A 19,717-nucleotide genomic window follows, 5' to 3' on the forward strand; every position below is an offset into this window, starting at 1 on the left:
TTCCCTCAGCCAGGTGTTCAACCTGTCTTCCCTCAACCGGGTGGTAGCCAGCAACCTGCTTTCCCTCAGCCAGGTGATGGTAGCAGTCCGCAGCCTGTCTTTCCTCAGCCATCGGGCCAACCTGCTTTCCCTCAGCCAGGTGGTGGTAGCCAGCAGCCTGTTCCAACTCCCGCTGACCAAGAATATGTGACGACGCCTAAATGTCCAGAGGGCAATGACAAAGTTTATCCTGCACCGGATGGTGGCTTCTTCAAACTACAATGCAGTACCCATGGCTGGTTCGGAACTCTTCAGTCGACGACCGCAGACACTTATCAACAATGTATCGACATTTGCAGTGCAACGGATGGATGCCTCGCCATCAACTGGGACTCCGATAATGGCGCCTCAGCTAATTCCAAGGGTTGTTCTCTGATGAAGTCAGACAAGGCTGGAGATACCCACTGCCTCAACCACGACTTTGCGTACTCGGTACCTCCGCCCACTATTCCCCAGACAACGGAGCTAGTACCCCAATGCACAACCGAATGTCCTGGGGCGAATCATCGCCAATACACTAGTCCCAATGGAGAAGTCTTCAAGATGAATTGCGGCAAGCGTCATGGCGCAGAGTACCTCACCACCCTGGACACAGGGTCCCTGAAAGAGTGCATGGATGCCTGCTCCGAATTGGTTCCCTGCCACAGCGTCGACTACCATGTCCGTTCGAAGAAGTGCTACCTCTCTAATCATCAGGGAGAGCCTATCATCGACGCTCCGGGATTCAACAGCGCGTACAGCATTGGCTGTGCTGGGGCTTGTGATGACAAGTCCTGTGGTTGCAAGGATGCGTGAAGCTCACCTCATTCTTAACATCCACCTTTTCAAGTAGTGTAGAGAGTTCTTTTCGTGGTGTTAGTCGGGGTAGGAGTCAAGAGTGGTTTTTAAGAAGTTGTTTTTGCGCGCTATGATTGAGCTTTGGCATTCGCATGTCAGTTGGCCGAAGATCACTGGCATTATGGGTCTTGTTAGGGTGGTTGCTATGTATGTGTGAGTCAACTCCAAATATATGAATGCTGTTGGGAGCAATATACTTGTAGGATTCACTACACAGCCCCCTCCGTACGGGGGGATCCTCCGTAATAGTAGGTATTCAACTCGGTCTGCACAATTAATCGCTCATGCGGCTTTTGCTGGACTGTCAGAATAAGTCAACTCTTGTTTTTATGTCAATTGTGTCAGCTTGAACGGGATTCACATGGACATTGTATTCTTCCACATTATTTCAACAGCACTGGTAACATAGTTAGATAGTACTGAATCTATCTCTAGCTGCAGTACATGCGTTGTGAGCCATGGCTGTCTTCAATGCCCCACAGAGTCGATGTCTTGCATCATTGATGGCATGACTACCATGAACTACACTGTCCTGATCTGAGGATTATCACTGAAACTCATCTTAACGAACATAGTGGAATTGCTTTACTTGAAAGATCGAAAACATGCAAGTCTCCGCCATCGTCTCTGTCCTTGCAACTTTGGTCTTGGCAACAACAAGTATTGGACCTCACGAAGGAGACCCCATCTATGTAACTTATATAGCCACAATCGTGTTGGTACCAATGTAACACGAGTAGAGTAATGAACTAGGACTAGAGAGTCACTCTCGCATTGTGGCAATCTTCGTCAAGCTTGCAGTGCGCCATGGAAGTACTGTATTGGCGCGAATGCGAATCAAAGACAAGGAACTTTTCATACCTCATTCCACCTGAAAAACGTCATGCCATTTGGCACCCACATCACTGGACCGCAGGGATATAGCAAGTGGCCGCCCAACGTGTTACCTATCCCTTACCAGCGGTCGATTACCGCGAGCCAACTATGCGAGTGTCTCTCTCATCCGGGAAGATGATGTTTGGATACTAGTCGCCCCGGTAGGAGTGCACTTTATAACCGATACTCGTAGCTAAGAGTTCAATGCAATTTGTACTACAGAGGTAACATCATTTTGCGCTTTGTTAGCCCCAACATGGCCTTAGAAAATGAGCTAGTTTACGGGAAATTGTGTTGAACCTGCTATTAGCACCTTCTATAGGTCCGTCTCTACAACAGAGCCCCAAAGAAACCTCGACCAGGCCGATACGAGTAATGAAGGCTTGGTTTCATTACAAGACAGGTATGGTATAAGACCACAATTCGAGAACGCTGATTCAATATTGTGGAGTCAAAGTCCTGTCGGAACACGAACACAGCGCTAAGACATCGAGACAGCCATTTATACTGAGCGTTGGAGCAAGGATCAGCAACACACCAAATTTATGCATCTTACTTGGTATATGCACGGACCCAATATTTAATCCCCCAATCTCTGGAATGACTACGCGAGGCAGCTATCGATAGAGGATGGATAGCTTTGCCTACATGAGATTTGCAAAGGATTACAAACATATAAGAGCGCAGTCCTAGCTCTCGAGCAAACCGGTCAGATTCCAACACCCGCCTCACTCTTTACCTTCACAATTCTATCTTTCTACTGCTGCTTAACCTAGGTTGCCCTGGGCATTTGAGTCAGTCTAGCCAAGGATCATCCTAACACAAGCACTTGTCGTTTGGCCCTGAACCCTAGTACCTATCATTAATCTAGCAACACTATCACCGTGGCTGTCTCAAGTGACCTTATTCTCCGTGTCGATTCGGGTCACTGCAACGGTCAAGACCACCGCGATTGCAAAGGATTTGTGATGAGCCCTCACCAGGGGGGCTGCCTCACCTACCGACGCTCTCCAACTCATCATCACCCGGACTAAACTGTCCAAATCAGATGAAATACACCTTGCAAATGCAAAATAAAATTCTTCTTTCTTGATGTACTTAAACTATAACTTCTACGGCCATGAAATCCCACGCTTTTGTGCACAATCACTGCATAGATGTAGATGGTATTTTTTTTTGTTCGTGAGCTCTATATACTTAGTCTAGTTCTTGAGAATCAATCTACTCAGTTACTTAAAAGTCAATAGCCATATTCAAGAATTGTACCAGCTTAACTTGTTCCCACTATCTGACACATAAGTATATATATATAATATATTCAATTGACCTAGCCTTTTAACCTTGGACTAATATTACAGTGTAATATTGTCTGATTTATTACCCTCTTGGATTTTTCGGTTACTCGTTCGTCGTCGATTACTAGTGGATTCTAGTTATCGAGGTAAGTCGCATCTAGCCATGATAGCTAACTGGTCACAGAGTCCTTGGAGGGATACCCAGGCGTCACAATTACAATGAGACGGCGATTTAGATAAAGAGCGGGTATACTAAATATTAGTTAGTATTAATTTAATGTCTGAATAAATTAGTATTTTAAATAGAAGAAAAGTGGCTGTGTTGGAAAGCTAGATCGGTGTGAGAATGCGGGTGAGGTACAATCCAGACAGTCCACCAAATGGGATCAGCGTCTGAGCCCAAGACTTTCTCACCCCGAACTGCGGAGCTGTTTACCGGCCAGAGCTATTCTTTTCTATGCCTTTACATGATAGGGTCTTTTTTTTTCTTTTTTTCTTGTTTTTTGTTTTGCTTTTACTCCTACCACCTTGCCCTATACTACTAGTCACCGATCAAGAAAAATGAAGGGTTCGCAGGGATCTTGGCCGTAATCCAAACCCCACCAGGATGACACTCTAACGGTGGGTCTGCATGGAGTGGGGAACAAGCATCATCGAGTACTATATCTACGATACTCGGCACCAGTATCGCCGTAGATGATCTTCCACTTTAGACCATGGAGTCACAGCACCATCTAGGCAACTTAATAAGTAGTATCTAGGAGTACGCGTCACCATCACCATGTGAAAACTCAAGCTGCTACTCAAGGGGATGGCCCTGGATCGATATAAAACCTACACTTCTCGTCCACATGCTCTTGATGTCCTTCCCCCCTTCCACCTAGTCTCGATCCACCACCATGAAGATTGTCCTCCCTCTCTTTGCTACTGCCTGGTCGCTACTCGGTACTTCCAATGCGGACTGGATTGTCGGTCAGTCCGTGCCAACGACCAGTGGCCTTGTCATCGGTCACGCTGCGGCCGACGCATCCGAGGTCTCCGAGTATGTCGGGATTCCATATGCCCAACCACCCCTAGGAAACCTCCGTTTTCAACCACCCGTGGCATATCATGGGGACGGAACTATCAATGCAACCTCCTTTGTCAGTTCAACCCTTAGGTGTCTTAGTGCTATAACCCTGACATTGTTCCTGCTGTTAACGCCCACTGTGTCACAGGGCCCGAGCTGCATCCAGCCGCCATCCGCAGCAAGCAACAACACCACCAGTGCACCACCCCAGAATCTCGGTATTCCGCCTATGTCTCCTGTAGCTTTCACGACTGACGAATACGCAGAGAGTGAGGATTGTTTGACATTGAACGTCTGGACGAAGCCGCAGACTGGAGAGAAGAAGAAAGCGGTGCTGGTCTGGATCTATGGAGGGGCATATGTGTCCGGTAGGTATTGTTAGGAAACAGACGACGTAAAACCTATGATATTCGTCTAATGTGTACCATCACTAGGCAGCTCTAACCAACCCGGCTACCGAGGGCAATTCATCGCCGATCAGACCGACGTTATTGTGGTCTCGATGAAGTAACATCCCACCCAGACTCAACACCCAAATACCTCCACCCACATTGTACTGACTGTGGAGCAGCTACCGTGTCAACATTTTCGGCTTCCCGGGTGACCCAGCCAGCCCCGCCAATCTCGGGCTCCGAGACGTTCGCCTGGCCTTGGAATGGATCCGGGACAATATTGCGCAGTTCGGCGGTGATACCGCGCGCATCACTATATTCGGACAGTCGGCCGGCGCGGGCATTGTTGATTTCTACTCCTTCGCGTACGCCGACGATCCCATCGCGTCCGGTTTTATCGAGATGAGTGCAACTCTATACGGATTCCCGGCACTGACAGCCGAGGAATCCAACGACCGGTGGTTCCATGTCACTCGCTTGGTCGGTTGCGGAGACGCGACCTCTAACCCAGAAGCTGTCAGCACCTGCATGGTCAACCGGACCGTGGACGAGATCCTGGCAGGATACGACCCGGCCACGGTTCCCCTCAACCCGTCTCCGTACGGACCCGTCGTCGACAACGACGTGGTCTTCTCGAGCTACCTCGACCGTCGCGCGGCCAAAGGGGGGTATCTGATCGGTAACACGCAGAACGAGGCCGGTCTATTCAAGCTCTTGCAGCCTCCCCAATCGGAGGCGTACTGGAACGACTTCAACGACCGGCTATATACCTGTGCAGACAAGGTCCGAATTGAGCAGTCCATCGCGGACGGCAATCCAACCTGGAGGTACCGATATTTTGGCGATTTCCCTAACTTGGTCCTGTCGACGACCCCGCCGAGCGGTGCCTACCACGGCTCTGAGCTCGGTCCACTGTTTGACACGGTGAACCAGACGTTGCTGAAGAGCACCGCGGCGGAGGTCGCTGTCGGTGATTACCTGCGTGAAGTTTGGTCGAGTTTTGCGAAAGACCCGCGGCGGGGACTGGATGCATTTTGGCCGCAGTATACCGAGATGGGGAGCAGTTTGGCTCGGATTGGGTTTAATAATATGACGATGAGCTTGGGGTCTGGTGAGATGTATGATCATGTTTGTCGCTGGAGTTACGACGGAGTCAGTCCCCCGGCTGTTCTGGGATCGGTACATTAGAATTATACTTTACCAGAGAACGGCAATCTTGCCCTGGCCAGAGGTAGACACGACTTGCCCATACATACTTCAGCTACATACAATGGATAGAACACGGTGACGAGTATGGAGGGTCATAGCGGCCACTCCGCAACAACGGCTCTCCTCAGCAAGTCCATTTACCGCCTAGTATTATACTGTATCACTATCTCTGCCAATATTCAATATTATATATCTTCTTCTATATTAATTATAAATAAAAGTACGATTTCTAGGAAACTATAATTAAAGATACTTAATAGAAAAATGTAAGTGTAATATAGATATACTGTATGTATAATATACTCTTAGAATAGTTCCTGTTAACGTAACCACCTTTTTACCAAGGTCAATTTAGGAATCGTAGTATATAAAGTTTAGGGGCTACAGTACCTAGACTTTAGTGGCCGTAGTGTCTAGAACTCTAGATTAGGGGTCAGTATGTTTAAAATTAATTGTAGTTCTATGTCTAACAATAAAACCTATTATATATTTAATATAGAGTCCTTTCATAGTAATGTTAATTTTTAGAATATAAATTTCTTAGTATTTCTAGATCATATAGAGTAGAATAGGGAACATCAAAAGTACGTGAAGCTTCACTAATATTGCACAAGCTTGCCTGAAAAAAAGACAATCACACGCTAAAGCACGCGCCAATGGAGATAAATTAACTGACTTCGAAGAGGAATCTTTTGTAAAGCAGCTTCTTGATATAGATAAGTGACCATGATGACGCGCTAACGGTGGGTCTCCACACTTTATCCACTACGATAATGCCAATTGCAGGGAGGAATAACGGGGGATATGTGGATTAAGAGTCTTATTGAAGCTAAAATGTTGGTTCTTTTTCCTTTCCCCTCTGTGGAGATGGGGATCTTCAACTAACCCTCAGGTGCGCTCTCCCATGTCTATGCTATTCTGTGAAGACCATCTGACAACCCAACATATCCCCATGAAGACTCATATAACGCTGGAGAAGAGGAAGGGAACAGAACCCTGCTCTTCTGATTCTTGTGCGGAAGATATCTATATGAGAGTTTGCCATATTATTTTCAACCCACAATACGCATAATCACTTAGCCCACCACCACCCATACGCCATGTCCATAGCAGGCAACTGTGATCCACAATTAACACGATTCTTAGCCCCAGTCATGTACCCCTGATGACCAGTAACCCCGATAATCCCGCAGGAGCCTGGTTAATGTATCAGTATTTATATGGATGTAGTGCCAACCTTCAACCTTGGACTGCGTTGCGGTGCAAGAAAGATACCATGAGATTCCTGGCTTTTCCCGTATGGTTTCACGCCGCTGCCTTCGCGTTCTCCGGAATGCATAATCTCATCAACGAGATCCAAACACGCCAATCAACCTCTGAGACAAGTCAATTGATTGGGGACCTCGTAGACGGGGCCACCACCACCGTTGGAAGACGGGTACGCGATTGTATCACAGGAGGGACCTCGTGTGAACTTCAGGCCAGGAAGGTTAGTCCGCCGTGGAGGTTATCGTCACAATGACTGATATGAAATAGGATTACGAACGTCCTGGCAGCCTAGACAGTGCCATCTGTCGAGAAGATACATGCTGCGTATGGGACATTGTTCAACAGGAGCTGACCAGCCATTTTCGCCACGACAACGGAACGTGTACCAGCCTGGCTCGAGCGGCTGTACGATTGGGCTTCCACGACGCAGGATCCTGGTCAACCACAAGTGGCACAGGCGGCGCCGATGGCAGCTTATTGCTCAGCTCCGAGGAGATCGAGCGCCCCGAGAATGACGGCCTTCAGGAAATCCGATCTGAAGCTCTACGAATCCTTGACCGTTATTCCGGCCACGGGGTCTCAGCGGCAGACTTGGTACAATTCATGCACAACGTCGCCACGGTGGCCTGCCCGTTGGGTCCCCGGATGCTGACCTTAGTGGGACGGAAGGATAGCCAGGAATCGAACCCGGGGGATCTTATTCCATCGAACAATGCGACGGATGCCAGCTATCTGATTGAACTATTTCAGAACAAGACAATCTCGCCGCGAGATTTGGCGGCCCTCTTGGGGGCGCATACCGTTGCTCGGCAATTTTACGTGGATTCCACATTGGCCGGCCAGGGACTCGATTCCACGCCAGGGGTATGGGATATGAACTTCTATCGGGAGATGGCGCTTCCCAATCCACCTCCGTAAGACTCTCACGTCGGGTTCGGCTCGAACGTATGATATTACAAGAAAGCTGACCGGGAACATGAATAATTAGGGGCGTATTTCGACTACCCAGTGACACAGCACTGTCCGTAGCTGACGGTACTGCACCACGATTCGAAGCATTCACGGTACGTATTCCGTCATACACCATGCTTGACAGGCTCCCACTGAATCAGAAATATACGGCATCAGGATGTGACCTTCGGTCAAACCGTCTGGAATGCGCAGTATTCCTCGGCCTATGTGCGCCTCAGTCTCCTGGGAGTCGACAACATCAACCAGCTCACCGATTGCAGTCATGTTCTGCCAGATGCAGTGACTTCGTTTCCGGCGCCATCTCCAACATCGACATCAGCGTCTGGCGGAGCGCGACTGTTACAAGCGATGCCCAGGGGCATAATTCACGGGCTGTTTCTTACGGTATCGTTGTCTATCATGTTAGTTTAGAACATTTGTCCGAATATACCCCGGTAGACGGCAACTTTAGCTTTGAAACCACCGTGCGATACTCAGAGATTAATGGATCAGTCAATTAAATGGTCGATGCCCAAGTCATGTCATCACTGGAGCCATTCCGGATGAATGATCGGACTCCGTAGGACTCTAGACCCACCTTTAGCGCGTCATCAACGGTGGGTCCTCGCATCGCTCCGACCAGTTACTGATAGACCGACCCGTGGCTGAAAGCATACTAAGATCACCATTCGATCTGGAAAGGGGTGATTCGACACCATTGGGGTTCAGGTACCACCTAACCAAAAAGAGAACGATACTGATCATCATACCCCGGCGCAATCGACTGACTGGCGTCACTAGAATGTATGATATCTACCTTATTCTTCTATGATGACCAACTTGGAAGCGGGAACCTTAACGGTTCTCCAGTGGAACCCGCCAAGCCCAGGCTGACAAAACCTGGTCATCATCCTAAACCCCAGCAAGATGTTCCCATATCCTCCCTCATCCTGACAATGCGACGCAACACCACAGAAGCTTCTGATGAGGACTCTCTCGAGCCCATGGCGAGACATGCCCGGCGTGCTGATGAACCAAACAAGGAGGAGAAGCGCCGTCGGCAAAATCGAGTCAACCAGCAGGCCTTCCGTGAGTCCATATCCAACTATCCCAGAGTAGCAGAGGGACCTTGCTAACCCATTAGCGCAGGGCAACGACAGCGGTTGAAAAAGGCAGCAAACCGGCTGGCTGAATCGTATCTACAGCCACGCGAAGCCCAGCACATCCTGCCCCCGCTCTGGCTCCCGGTACCAGGACTCGACATGAGTTCCCTGATCGTATCGATCCAGGAACGTAATAATCCGCTCATCAAGGCGGACTCCCTGTGCCGAATCTCAGACCCGGAGGTATACCAGCTTCTGTCCCTGCTCGAATCAGCAGCGTATCAGAGTTACCTGGGAAACCCCAGCAGCGACCACCGGTTAACCCTCGTCAAGGTCAATGTCTTTCGCGCGTTCGAGCGCAACATCACAGCTCTGGGATACACGCGGTCAAAGCTGACAGATGACGCGATCTCGCGATTCAGCGTGGATGGGCCGCGGAAATCGGACGATCTCTCCGACTCCCTCCTCCCGGCGGCGTTGCAACCCACCGCGCTGCAGAAGAGTCAGCCCCATCATCCGTGGCTGGACTTCTTCCCGTTCGCTCATTTGCGCGATGCACTCATCCGTCACGAGGATACTCTGGATGACTCCCAGTTGTGTCGGGATCTGATGGGCTTCTGGACCATGCCGACGGTGAGTGACAACTGCATGCTGGTCTGGGGCGATCCGTGGGAGCCGATGAACTGGGAAGTGACGGAGACATTTCTGGAGAAATGGGGGTTTCTGGTGAGGAGTTGTCCGGAGATTATCTGGTCGTCGAATCATTGGCGCCAGCAGAGGGGGGAGCGGCGGTTAAAATGGAGGGTTTCCTTTGGATCCTGAAGTTCCGGTTACCAGGGATAGACTGGCCATGGTTTGTATGTAAGTTTGTATAGTGTGGATATATACCCAAGTTCTGTTGAAAATATGCGGGCCTGACAGAGTTCTATGTGTATGAGAAATGGTCAGGAGAGAAGAAAGCTCCTACTTATAGCACCTCTGATGCCAAAATCACGCGAAACGATGAATTCCTCGAGAAGAGTGTCTATAGAATATTAAATTAGAGTTTCGATTCGTATCCCTTGGCTAAACTTCCTGGGCCTGAAACGTACTGGGGTCAATTCGATGGAGATAGTAGAGATCATGCGTGAAGCCCAGCCGGGCAATCGTTCCTCGATGTATTTGATATGCGCAGGCGAGTTCGTGGCTTTGCGCTGTGGGCTAAAGACTTCAAATCCACACTTGGTCACTATAGGGTACGAGGCTAGGCGAGCTAGAGAAGTTAATGAGTGAAACGGGGCTCAAGCTCACACAAGACCTTGAGGCGGATGTTACACTTTCGGATAAAATCACCCAGCAGCTTCTCGTTTTCGCCCTGCTTGTAGGTAACCTGTGTATACCAAAATGGTAAGTCCTTATAGATGGAACGTTGTGGGGATGTATATAGGTGCTTGGAAGCGAAAGAGAACATACAGCAGTGTCCCAGAACGAGCAGCCAAAGTTAGCCGCTTTCAGAAGAACGGACTCGGATTGTTCGAAGTTCGAAGTTAGTTCCTATGGCATAGTTGAGCCCCATGGCGCCGAAGCCGGGGACTGGGACCTGCTGCTCGCCAAAAGGGAGGTCTGGACCATATTGACGGCTCCTGGAACGGGGGAAGATGGGGACATATGTGGTGTGTAGTATGGGTGTGAGACTCCAGATAGTTAGTATAGATCTTGGTGTGGCTGCTTCGAGTGGGAAGGTGAGAGACGAGAGGAGGCAGGATCCGACTATTTGTCTTTTGGGCATTGGTAACAAAAAGAGACGGATATTGCTCATCCATTCCACCGACCTTTCCTGTTGATGAAAAGACCTAGATCGTTTCACACTAGTAGCTTATATTTGTGGGTCGATATCAGACCCACCTCTAGCGCGTAAGCTGTATATCAAATCACCGTCCACAGGAAGCTTCTTGCCGCTGGAACTACTACAGGGGGTAACAAAACCGGATCTTCTTCGGGGTCGACAAGGCATGCTTTATTTTCATCCCTACCCTGCTGTAGACTGTACATCGATTGATACGTTCTACGTTCAACAGTCTAACAAGATGCCTATACGGTCGATTATTCGGAAAAGACTTCCCACCCGACTTGCTCCTACGACACCTCATCCAGTGAATTAGAGGCAGCGTATAAGGTATCATAATTAAATAACCATTAGCTTCCATTGGCATTTTGATAGGCAGGAATCATGCAATTCTATGGGCGGAACGTATATAGATGTATGAATAGAATATACGGAGTTCTATACGCAGTCTCATAGGTAAATATACCTAATTAGGAAGAGTGGGTATGGCTGTAACAAGTCCCGTTCGAAATAACAAATTTTATATCCAATCCACACTATCGAAGATCCCATCTCTACCCAAGGGAATTACAAAGCAACTACCCGCTCTATAATCCCATATCGAATCCGAGCTCCTGGTAGCAATTTCACCCCCCCCCTTTGTACCATCGATCGCTGGAGCATGCCTGTGCAGTCTCCACAAGAATCCATTACAAATTCGCCGTGAAAAATTCCACCAGCTTGGGGGTGCTCTGATTGGTATGGTCATACAGATCGATATGCGTCATCCCTGGGATAACATACATCTCCTTTGGTTCTTGTGCCCGATCTATGGCAGCCTGAGTAAAGTACAGCGTGTCAGCCTCGGACCCGGCAATCATCAACAGCGGTCGCGGCGAGATCAAGTCCATGAAGGCGTAGGACCGATACGTCGCAATCAAGTCAATGCTGCGCCAGAGATGCCAGTTCGGCGCTGTTTCCACATGGCCCCGTGGGGTTTGGTAATAGTCGTACGACTGCTGGTAGAACACCGGCAGATCGGGGGTCACATCGGCGGCGGTTTGTGGGAAGATACGCGTGAGGTTGGGTGGCGCGCCTTCGGCTTCGCGGATCCGCTGTCGTCCGGCCTCAAGGAGCTCGTCACGGAGTCCTGGTTGCACCGATCCGCCGTAGTTGCCGAATCCCTCGGAGTATAAGGTACCTAGGTCGATGCCGCTGACGGTGGCGACGGCGCGGATGCGCTCGTCTGTCTGCGCGGCGAAGGGCACATATCCGCCCGAGGCACACACACCCAGTGCGCCGATGCGGGTCGCGTTCACTACGTCTAGGGTAGCCAGGTAGGTTACGGCGTTCCGAACATCGTTGGCACGTTGATACGGATCTTCGAGGTATCGCGGCAGACCGCCACTCTCGCCTTGATAGGCGGCGTCGAACGCAAGGGTCACGAACCCGGTGCGTTCGGCGATCTGACGGGCGTAGAGGCCAGAGCTCTGCTCTTTGACGCTGCCGTGGGGATGGCCAACCACAATAGCGGGGCGCGAGGTGTTCCAGGTAGAGTTGTTGGGTGGGATGTAGAGGTGGGCTGCGATCGAAATGCCATCACTGTCAAAATGGACCCATTGAGGGCGAAGTTGCGCAGTCACAAGCGAACAGAGCAAAGGGAGGTATCTGAAGGTGTACATGGCTTCTTGGGCTATAGTAGATTGTGATGATATGGGGACAAGTGACGCAGGGCGATCGTAGAAGCTACTAGTTCTGGATGGCAAGCTTCTTTATAGTTTATCCTGAGCAGGACGCTGACATAAAGGGCCGAGTTGGTCTCCAGGCTTCAGCATTCTCTCCATGTCTATTCACGCAGCAGCCAGGGGAGTGATTCTCCACAGAACGAGCCTTGAGACTTGGAACTGCTTGATCCTTGGCGGAAAGACATCTGCCTGCTGGTTATCTACGTGAGCGAGCGTAATCAAGTGCGGGTCTAACAACGTAATATACGCTAGTGTTTGCTATCCATATTTACCTGAGCTGTCTCCAATTGTCTCCTCAGTAAGCACCCCTACCCGCTCTTCAAAGACGGCTGAGAGAAGAATCTTGCCTTTTTAGCTTTTAACCTTAGCGTCAAGTCGGATGACAGTTCAAGGGTGGGTCCATTGAAGCACCACTTATTGTAAGGTAACCACAGGAGAGAGAGTGCAAACCCAGACGCCACCTGAGGAGTGTTCCAATTTGGCCTGCTAACAAAGTAAATACGGATCCACTGGAAGTTAGTAGAATGTGCTTGGTTGTGAATAGACGGGGTTTACTCCCTTCTATCTCCGTCGATGACGCCGATAGCTCTCGCAAAGCTGCTTCCATCTTTCCGATGCGCACTATGTAAAGTAACGAGTCCGCCAGTGGTGTCTGCTTTCTCTATTCATATTTTTCAGCCATACCAAAGGAATCAGGATACAATGGCACGTCAGACTTGGCTCATCACCGGGGCATCCTCTGGGTTTGGGGCACTTTTGGCGGAAAGCGCCCTCAAAGCCGGCCATTCCGTCATCGCTACAGCACGCAACCCGACCAAAGCTGCTAGCGATTACCCGCAAATCGCCTCGTTGGGGGGAACATGGCTCCAGTTGGATGTGACAGGCAAGCAGACAAAAGCACAAGTCGAAGAAGTGATCCAAGCCCACGGGGGCCGGATTGATGTCGTCATCAACAATGCGGGATACGGTCTCCTTGGTGGCATTGAGGATATCAGGTATGTACGGTCATGAACTCAGCCTGCGCTCGAGAAAGGCGGCCGAGACACTAAGTACGTGAAATAGCGAGGACGAACTCGATACCCAGTTTCAGACCAACGTCTACGGTCCGGTGAGAGTGATCAAGGCTGTGCTCCCGTTTATGCGAGCCAGACGCAGTGGTACCATCGTCAATATCAGTAGCATTGCCGGGTTCAGAGCAGGCCCGTCTTCTGCGGCATATTCCATGTCCAAGTTTGCTATTGAAGGTCCGTGGGGCACCCTTCTCCTCGCAAGGTACCGTGCTAACTATGGCATCTAGCGCTTTCAGAATCTCTCTTCGTTGAGCTCGGCGCATTCAACATTCGTGTTTTGTTGGTTGAGCCCGGAGCCTTCCGGACTAACTTCATTGGCGGGCATCATATACCCGCGGCTGGGATGAACAAGGACTACGAGGGCACGCCGCTGGCAGCGGCGATGGGAATGTGGGATACTCTTGGAGGAAAGCAGCCTGGGGATCCTATAAAGGCAGTCCAGCGGATTCTTGATGTGGTACAGCTGCAGGGAATGGGAGCAGAAAAGGGCCATCTTCTTCGCCTGCCACTGGGCACTGATTGCTTCCCGCGCATGTTAGAGAAACTCGATTCGGTGAAGCAGAATCTGGATGCAATGAGAGAGATTGCGCTCAGTACTGCTGTCGACTCAACATGATGACACTGGTTCAGATTGAATTTTCAGGCTTCTGGTGATCGTGGTTCGTTTAGAGGGGAGAGGATTGATCGAGGGGAATACTTTAACTTCTTGTTCTTGGCTCCTATAAACTAGGCATTTAGTGAAATATCCTGGGCACCCAGGCGAAGCTTCCATGAATCTAGATTATAAAAAAGGCAGCATAGAAAAGAATTCCCTGGCATTCACCAGCAAAGTCCCATCGCCTACTGACTACTCATCAAGACTGAGGGAATAACCAAAACATCCATATGGATATAGATATGAAAAACTAAGGACAGTACAAGCGATTCATCAGGTCGCTACACAAAAAAGGTGTGATAGAGGATAAACTTAAAGCCACATCGATCACCGACAGTTAGAGTTGATATCGGGTGGGTTCGGGCCCAAAATCTAGGACCCGCCCGGAAGTCATACTCTGATATCGATTCTTAGCCATTAATAGGCTATAGCTAAGCTTATAAAGGAAATTAATATATTGATAATGAAATGTTTATAAAGGTTTCAGGATTTTATTTACTTGATTTAATATCGATTTTAATATTTCAATTATACTTAACCATGCTATTTTTATTTAAATTATATGATAAGTTTTAGTACTTTACTTTTCTAGTTCAGGAGAGATTGCTATAGTGTTACTGCTTTCTATATTATTGGTAGATTCCGCCCACTGTAGTAATTTACATACGAGGTCGGTTCGCTGACTCTAATACAATCATGATCTTACCTAGACCCCTGGTAGTTATTTCAGCTTTGTAAAGGTCCAAGGGTTATTATACTTACTAACCATATATAATATATGGCTTAAGTACGGCTGAGCAGACAGGAAGCCCTATTCTCCACACCATATGGTCATATATACTGGATTGTCTTGGGGAATGAGGTCATATTGTGCAGTTAAAGAGGAAACGGCGCAAAGAGGTACGCCGGCAATTATGAAAAAAAATATATATATATATAATACAGATATTATGGGGTGACATGCATGCCAAACATGACCGAACGGGGTATCTTTGCAATTCTCGATGGCGCTGGACTGTATATGGTACATCGGTATATCAACCATTTGTAATAATTGCGATTTCCTCCGGCACGAAATGTGCTTTATCCGTCAACGCTGTCATGGATCTATCTCCCAATGCAACATTTATGCCGCGATCTCCTTGATTCTATCCTCCAGGGCCTTCATGTTTGCACCCACGATCGGCTCTCCATAGGGCTTGCCATCCTTGAATACAACGAATGTCGGCATGGCTCTCACGTTCATCTCTTGTGCAACCTGACGGTTCTTATCGACGTTTACCTGGAGGAAGCGCACGTTGGTGTAGGTTTCGCTGAGCTTTCCGACGACGGGGGCGACGGCCTTGCAGGGACCGCACCAGGTCGCGAAGAAGTCGATGACGACGGGACCGGAGGAGGTGAGGGCCTTGAAGATGACAGGGCTAGAGAGATGGGGGTTAGTAATGGTCAGTTAAGGGACATGGCATGAGGGGCGTCCCGTACTTGTCAACCTCGACAACTTTTCCGTGGGGCATGGTGGCAGCGGGGTCAGAGGCACGGCTCTTGAGGACGCGGAAAACTAAACTGGTCAGCAAGATTTATTCAAATTAACATATCAAGTGTGGTCATACAGATATAGATGGCTGCGAGGATAAGAATGTGTTTCAACTCCATTTTTGTCAAAGTTCAAACAACTGTATTGGTGGAGGACGAAGTGAGGTTCCCTTCAATCACTTCCGATTGGCGTTTCGCCCGTAGGGATCCACGTGTCACGCTAGATCCAATACGGAAATTGACAAACAGGTCACGGGTCATTCCATGGTCCAGGTTTATCAGGGGGCTCCCTTGCTAGAGGTAATCAGGCTCCGAACGACAGCCTTTGCCAACTATTTGGAAGGATTTGTACAAGTATTACTCACGTTCGGGATATTACTGTGCAGGAACCCGTGATTGATTGAAATATAGAGTAGCTAATTAAACAATAAATTCGATCTCCTTTGATTCCTCAACTTAGATGCGCAAATCAGCAAGCTTTAACAACTCTTGGAGTGCCTATCATACCACTTACGAACTACCCGCGAGGGCACTGTATGGCGTTGCTCCAGGGTAAAACGAAGTCGGAATAGTTGGGATGGGGATAGAGGCATCAGTTCCGAAAGCACTTGTCAAGTCCGCTGCCATAGTCGTGGCTGAATAGCCAGTAGGTGCAGCGGTCACCGTAGCTGTACTTGCGTATGTAGCCGTGGAAGAAGAATCACTCTTGATGCACGCACCGGAACCATATGCATTTTTACAGACATAGGTCTCAGAGTCCCCGTCTTCTGTCCAGAGGTCGACGTCCTCAATGGTGATATCTGTGCAGGGTGTGGCGTCTGGGCAGATGACCCGAATTGGTGGTCGTGTTTGGCCATCTGACTCAGTACCCTTCCAGTTCTTAAATGTTATGTTATGATAGAAGATCCCGTCACCGTCAATGGTATCCATGCTGCTCCACTCACTGTCAAGGTCGAGCGAGTAGGCATTTCCGTGTCCTAGAATGTCACGTTAGCCTCATTCAGGGCCTTTTGGTGCAACCCTAGATGTACGAACCAATGAAGTTTTCAAACAGAACATTCGACACTTCGCCGTCGCCGCCATTGCTCTTAATCATGTACATCTGATTCGAGTTCCATGTATAAACATTGCGGTAGACAATGTTGCTGACATTCGTTCCGCTACCTAACGAGCCCATAGCACACCCACCACTCCAATTGCAGTATATGTTTTCGATCTGGAAGTTGTGGGAGCCAGTCTATCAGAATGAATTATATCTGTTAGCATTTTACCTGTTCCTGTAGCAGAAATAGGCGCAATACCTTGACCGTGACACATTCGTCCTTGTTTGTCACCATGACCTAGACAGAGGGTCAGCACTCATACTTTATCCACTGTCCGCGAAGAATAACTCACATCATGAATCCAAATATTATCCCCAGACACATCAATTCCATCGAGACCACCAGAGTTCCCTCCGCGAATAGCCATGTTATAAACCTCCCCATTGCTTCCATCATCAATGACGAAATGGAACATAGGTGCGTCAACCAAAGCGATATCGTGAACCGACCAATCCGACACTCCAGATATATGAAGCAATCTTGGTGCCGTAAACTGTCCGTTCATGTGATACAGATATCCACTACCTTGGATTGCTCCCTTCGACGTACTACTATACAGTTCAAAGTCACTGCCGCCAGAGATACCAAACATATACCCTTGAGAGGTCGTGGTTCCGTTTCGGTAGATCACCCCGTCTAACTGGATTGCGAAAGCGGTGCCATTTTCGAGAGAAACCCATTCTTGCAGCAGATAGTCTCCCTCTGGGATGTATATGACGCCCCCGGATCCACAGTCCTCGAAGGCATCCATGATGGGTTGCCCAACATCGGTTGTGTTGTCATTGGTCGCGCCATAGTCAAGGACGTTACAGGTCTTCACTGCTGCCTTGTCCGAATGGGAGGTAGAGGGACCGACGGAGCCCGATAGTTGACCCTGGACGGTAGCAACGAGGAGCAGAAAGGACGAAAAAACAGAGAATGGTTTCGACGGCATACTGACAACGTGCATCTACTCGTGCTCAGACGTTGAGTGGAGAGCTCAATATGGTAGGGGCATATACGCATATTTATATGCTACGCACGCAAGCCGGGGTGTTTTTGTTACCATTCCAGGGAATTCCCCCAACCGGAATCGCATATTGTCTAACTGAAGGACATGACCCAATGCCGTGCGTAACAACAGATTTACTGAATGATGATCTTATGAAGAATGGGCTTAGAGCAAGCTTTGAGAAGATGCATTACGCTATATTACGGGGGTATAATAGCCCGAAAGGCATTGCTAATATATTAAATGCAAGACCGGGCGCTTCATTCCCTTAACAAACGTATAGCCCTTCCTAGGATGATCAAGCTGCGGCATAACATGTCCCGAGAAATCGCTATTGTGGTATTGCCGAACTGAAGGACGAGCGGAGGAACAAGAGCGATCGGAGTGGGGGCGCAAGTGCTAACAAGCATCGCCTTCCTCTTGGCCGAAGTCTAAGATATTACCTACAGCACAAAATGTCGCGTCCCCTGTGATATTCCCCGAATTTGTCTCTTTGAAGAATGATTTTCTGGGTTTCTTTAAACGAACGACAATCATTTCCCCTTTCTTTCACTATCCCCATTTGTTTCCTTTTTTATTGGTCTGTCTCTCTCTCACCGTTCCTCCACATCAATATCATGCCACTGTTGGGTCCGAGACAAACGGTTTTATATATTAAACGTGGGTCAGCTACTCGATAGTCACTAACCATACGAATCGTGGTAGTGACTAGTCGGCCTGGTTAGAATATCTACATGCAACCATTGGCTATCCTCTTTTAAAGCAAATAAGGATTGTCGCGTTGCTGCGAACCACCCCTCAGTGTTACGTAGACCAGATGCGTCAAAGTCACAAAATAAGGCGAAGACTCTCAATCGACATATATATGGATATAATTTCTGTTATTCCCACAGTAAAATAGTCTCTCTGAAGAAAGGTAGCCGTATACGTTCCCACACCTTCTACCATGTTCAATAGCTACGATTTTGGTCCTTGAGGAAATCCTTCCTAGTAAGCCCACATCGACAACAGCACGGTGGGCGTTTAGGGTCGTTTAATTAGCGAGTAGACAGTAGATCTCCACAATCAGTCCCTTGATTCTGACTGAATTAGGGTAAACCTCCGCAGGGAAGCTAACGGTAGCTCCGTTGCTTAGCGTGACCAATTCTTCCGAGCCCCTTCAATGAATGGCCACATAGGTTCACGTCAGACGTGGTATTGTTGGAAGGAAAAGCTGAAAGAATGAAATATGTCTCCCAGACCTTGGGATTCATGCAAGTCAACCCACCACAGGATGTCCAGACATAGCACCGATAATAGGTTTCTTCAGCTGAGAATATAAACGTCATATAGGATTAAGGTAATGATCCTGGGTGAGTGAAGGATTCCCTGGGCCTACTAGCAATACCTATTATCCGCATAACCTAACAAAGGTTAACTCCAACTGAAAATGCCCCATGTAGCCCAGCAAGTATACAGACTTATTAGAGAAATCTTCTCAAATACCAACGTCTTTCTGTATAGCTTCTTGGTGGCTTATTAGACGGCATGACGTTAATGAAGATGATTAACATAGATCTTAACGAAGGGATACATCCACAAGAGCGGCTCCAGGAACCTTTTGAATATCAAGTAACTACAACTGCAACTCAGATTGCTAGTAAATTGGTTTCTCGATTCAATGGTGACTTATATCTGGGGTGTCACCTCATTCGTATTGCTTAGTTGTATTTCTATGTATGATTTAATCGTTTAATCATGTCTATCCAATACAATGAATGCCAAAATCTAAGCCAA

At 48.5% G+C, this 19,717-nt stretch overlaps 8 protein-coding genes across 8 annotated transcripts; 5 read left to right on the top strand and 3 right to left on the bottom strand.

Annotated features, from left to right (window-relative positions):
* Positions 1–9: 9 nt before the first annotated feature.
* Positions 10–834, top strand: BDV38DRAFT_280298 (uncharacterized protein; the record flags this gene model as incomplete). Its single annotated transcript, XM_032059273.1, has 1 exon — positions 10–834. A coding segment is annotated over one exon (825 nt), but the record flags the coding sequence as incomplete, so codon positions are not given.
* Positions 835–3,946: 3,112 nt separating this feature from the next.
* BDV38DRAFT_280299 (Alpha/Beta hydrolase protein) lies at positions 3,947–5,696 on the top strand (the record flags this gene model as incomplete). The annotated part of the gene is made up of 3 exons (XM_032059274.1): positions 3,947–4,484; positions 4,551–4,623; positions 4,688–5,696. 3 exons carry the CDS (start codon positions 3,947–3,949, stop codon positions 5,694–5,696), a joined length of 1,620 nt encoding a protein of 539 aa, XP_031916366.1.
* Positions 5,697–6,993: 1,297 nt separating this feature from the next.
* On the top strand, positions 6,994–8,458 carry BDV38DRAFT_280300 (heme peroxidase; the record flags this gene model as incomplete). The annotated part of the gene is made up of 5 exons (XM_032059275.1): positions 6,994–7,206; positions 7,254–7,900; positions 7,975–8,050; positions 8,115–8,165; positions 8,219–8,458. 5 exons carry the CDS (start codon positions 6,994–6,996, stop codon positions 8,456–8,458), a joined length of 1,227 nt encoding a protein of 408 aa, XP_031916367.1.
* A 435-nt stretch (positions 8,459–8,893) lies between these two features.
* BDV38DRAFT_290538 (bZIP transcription factor) lies at positions 8,894–9,862 on the top strand (the record flags this gene model as incomplete). The annotated part of the gene is made up of 2 exons (XM_032061506.1): positions 8,894–9,026; positions 9,087–9,862. The coding sequence occupies 2 exons, from the start codon at positions 8,894–8,896 to the stop codon at positions 9,860–9,862; spliced, it is 909 nt and encodes a 302-aa protein (XP_031916368.1).
* Positions 9,863–11,414: 1,552 nt separating this feature from the next.
* BDV38DRAFT_290539 (alpha/beta hydrolase) lies at positions 11,415–12,526 on the bottom strand (the record flags this gene model as incomplete). The annotated part of the gene is made up of 1 exon (XM_032061507.1): positions 11,415–12,526. One exon carries the CDS (start codon positions 12,524–12,526, stop codon positions 11,555–11,557), a length of 972 nt encoding a protein of 323 aa, XP_031916369.1. The 3' UTR covers positions 11,415–11,554.
* Positions 12,527–13,291: 765 nt separating this feature from the next.
* BDV38DRAFT_280303 (putative short chain oxidoreductase/dehydrogenase) lies at positions 13,292–14,275 on the top strand (the record flags this gene model as incomplete). Its single annotated transcript, XM_032059276.1, has 3 exons — positions 13,292–13,584; positions 13,652–13,833; positions 13,887–14,275. 3 exons carry the CDS (start codon positions 13,292–13,294, stop codon positions 14,273–14,275), a joined length of 864 nt encoding a protein of 287 aa, XP_031916370.1.
* A 901-nt stretch (positions 14,276–15,176) lies between these two features.
* On the bottom strand, positions 15,177–15,982 carry BDV38DRAFT_240342 (thioredoxin family protein). The gene is made up of 3 exons (XM_032053885.1): positions 15,925–15,982; positions 15,797–15,872; positions 15,177–15,735 (listed from the first exon to the last, which is right to left on the bottom strand). Exons 1-3 carry the CDS (start codon positions 15,965–15,967, stop codon positions 15,441–15,443), a joined length of 414 nt encoding a protein of 137 aa, XP_031916371.1. The 5' UTR covers positions 15,968–15,982; the 3' UTR covers positions 15,177–15,440.
* Positions 15,983–16,357: 375 nt separating this feature from the next.
* Positions 16,358–17,884, bottom strand: BDV38DRAFT_290541 (RGase E; the record flags this gene model as incomplete). Its single annotated transcript, XM_032061508.1, has 4 exons — positions 16,358–16,824; positions 16,883–17,084; positions 17,149–17,187; positions 17,243–17,884. 4 exons carry the CDS (start codon positions 17,882–17,884, stop codon positions 16,358–16,360), a joined length of 1,350 nt encoding a protein of 449 aa, XP_031916372.1.
* Between the last annotated feature and the right edge of the window lie 1,833 nt (positions 17,885–19,717).

This window comes from Aspergillus pseudotamarii (assembly GCF_009193445.1).
Source record: "Aspergillus pseudotamarii strain CBS 117625 unplaced genomic scaffold BDV38scaffold_12, whole genome shotgun sequence".
NCBI lineage: Eukaryota > Fungi > Ascomycota > Eurotiomycetes > Eurotiales > Aspergillaceae > Aspergillus > Aspergillus pseudotamarii.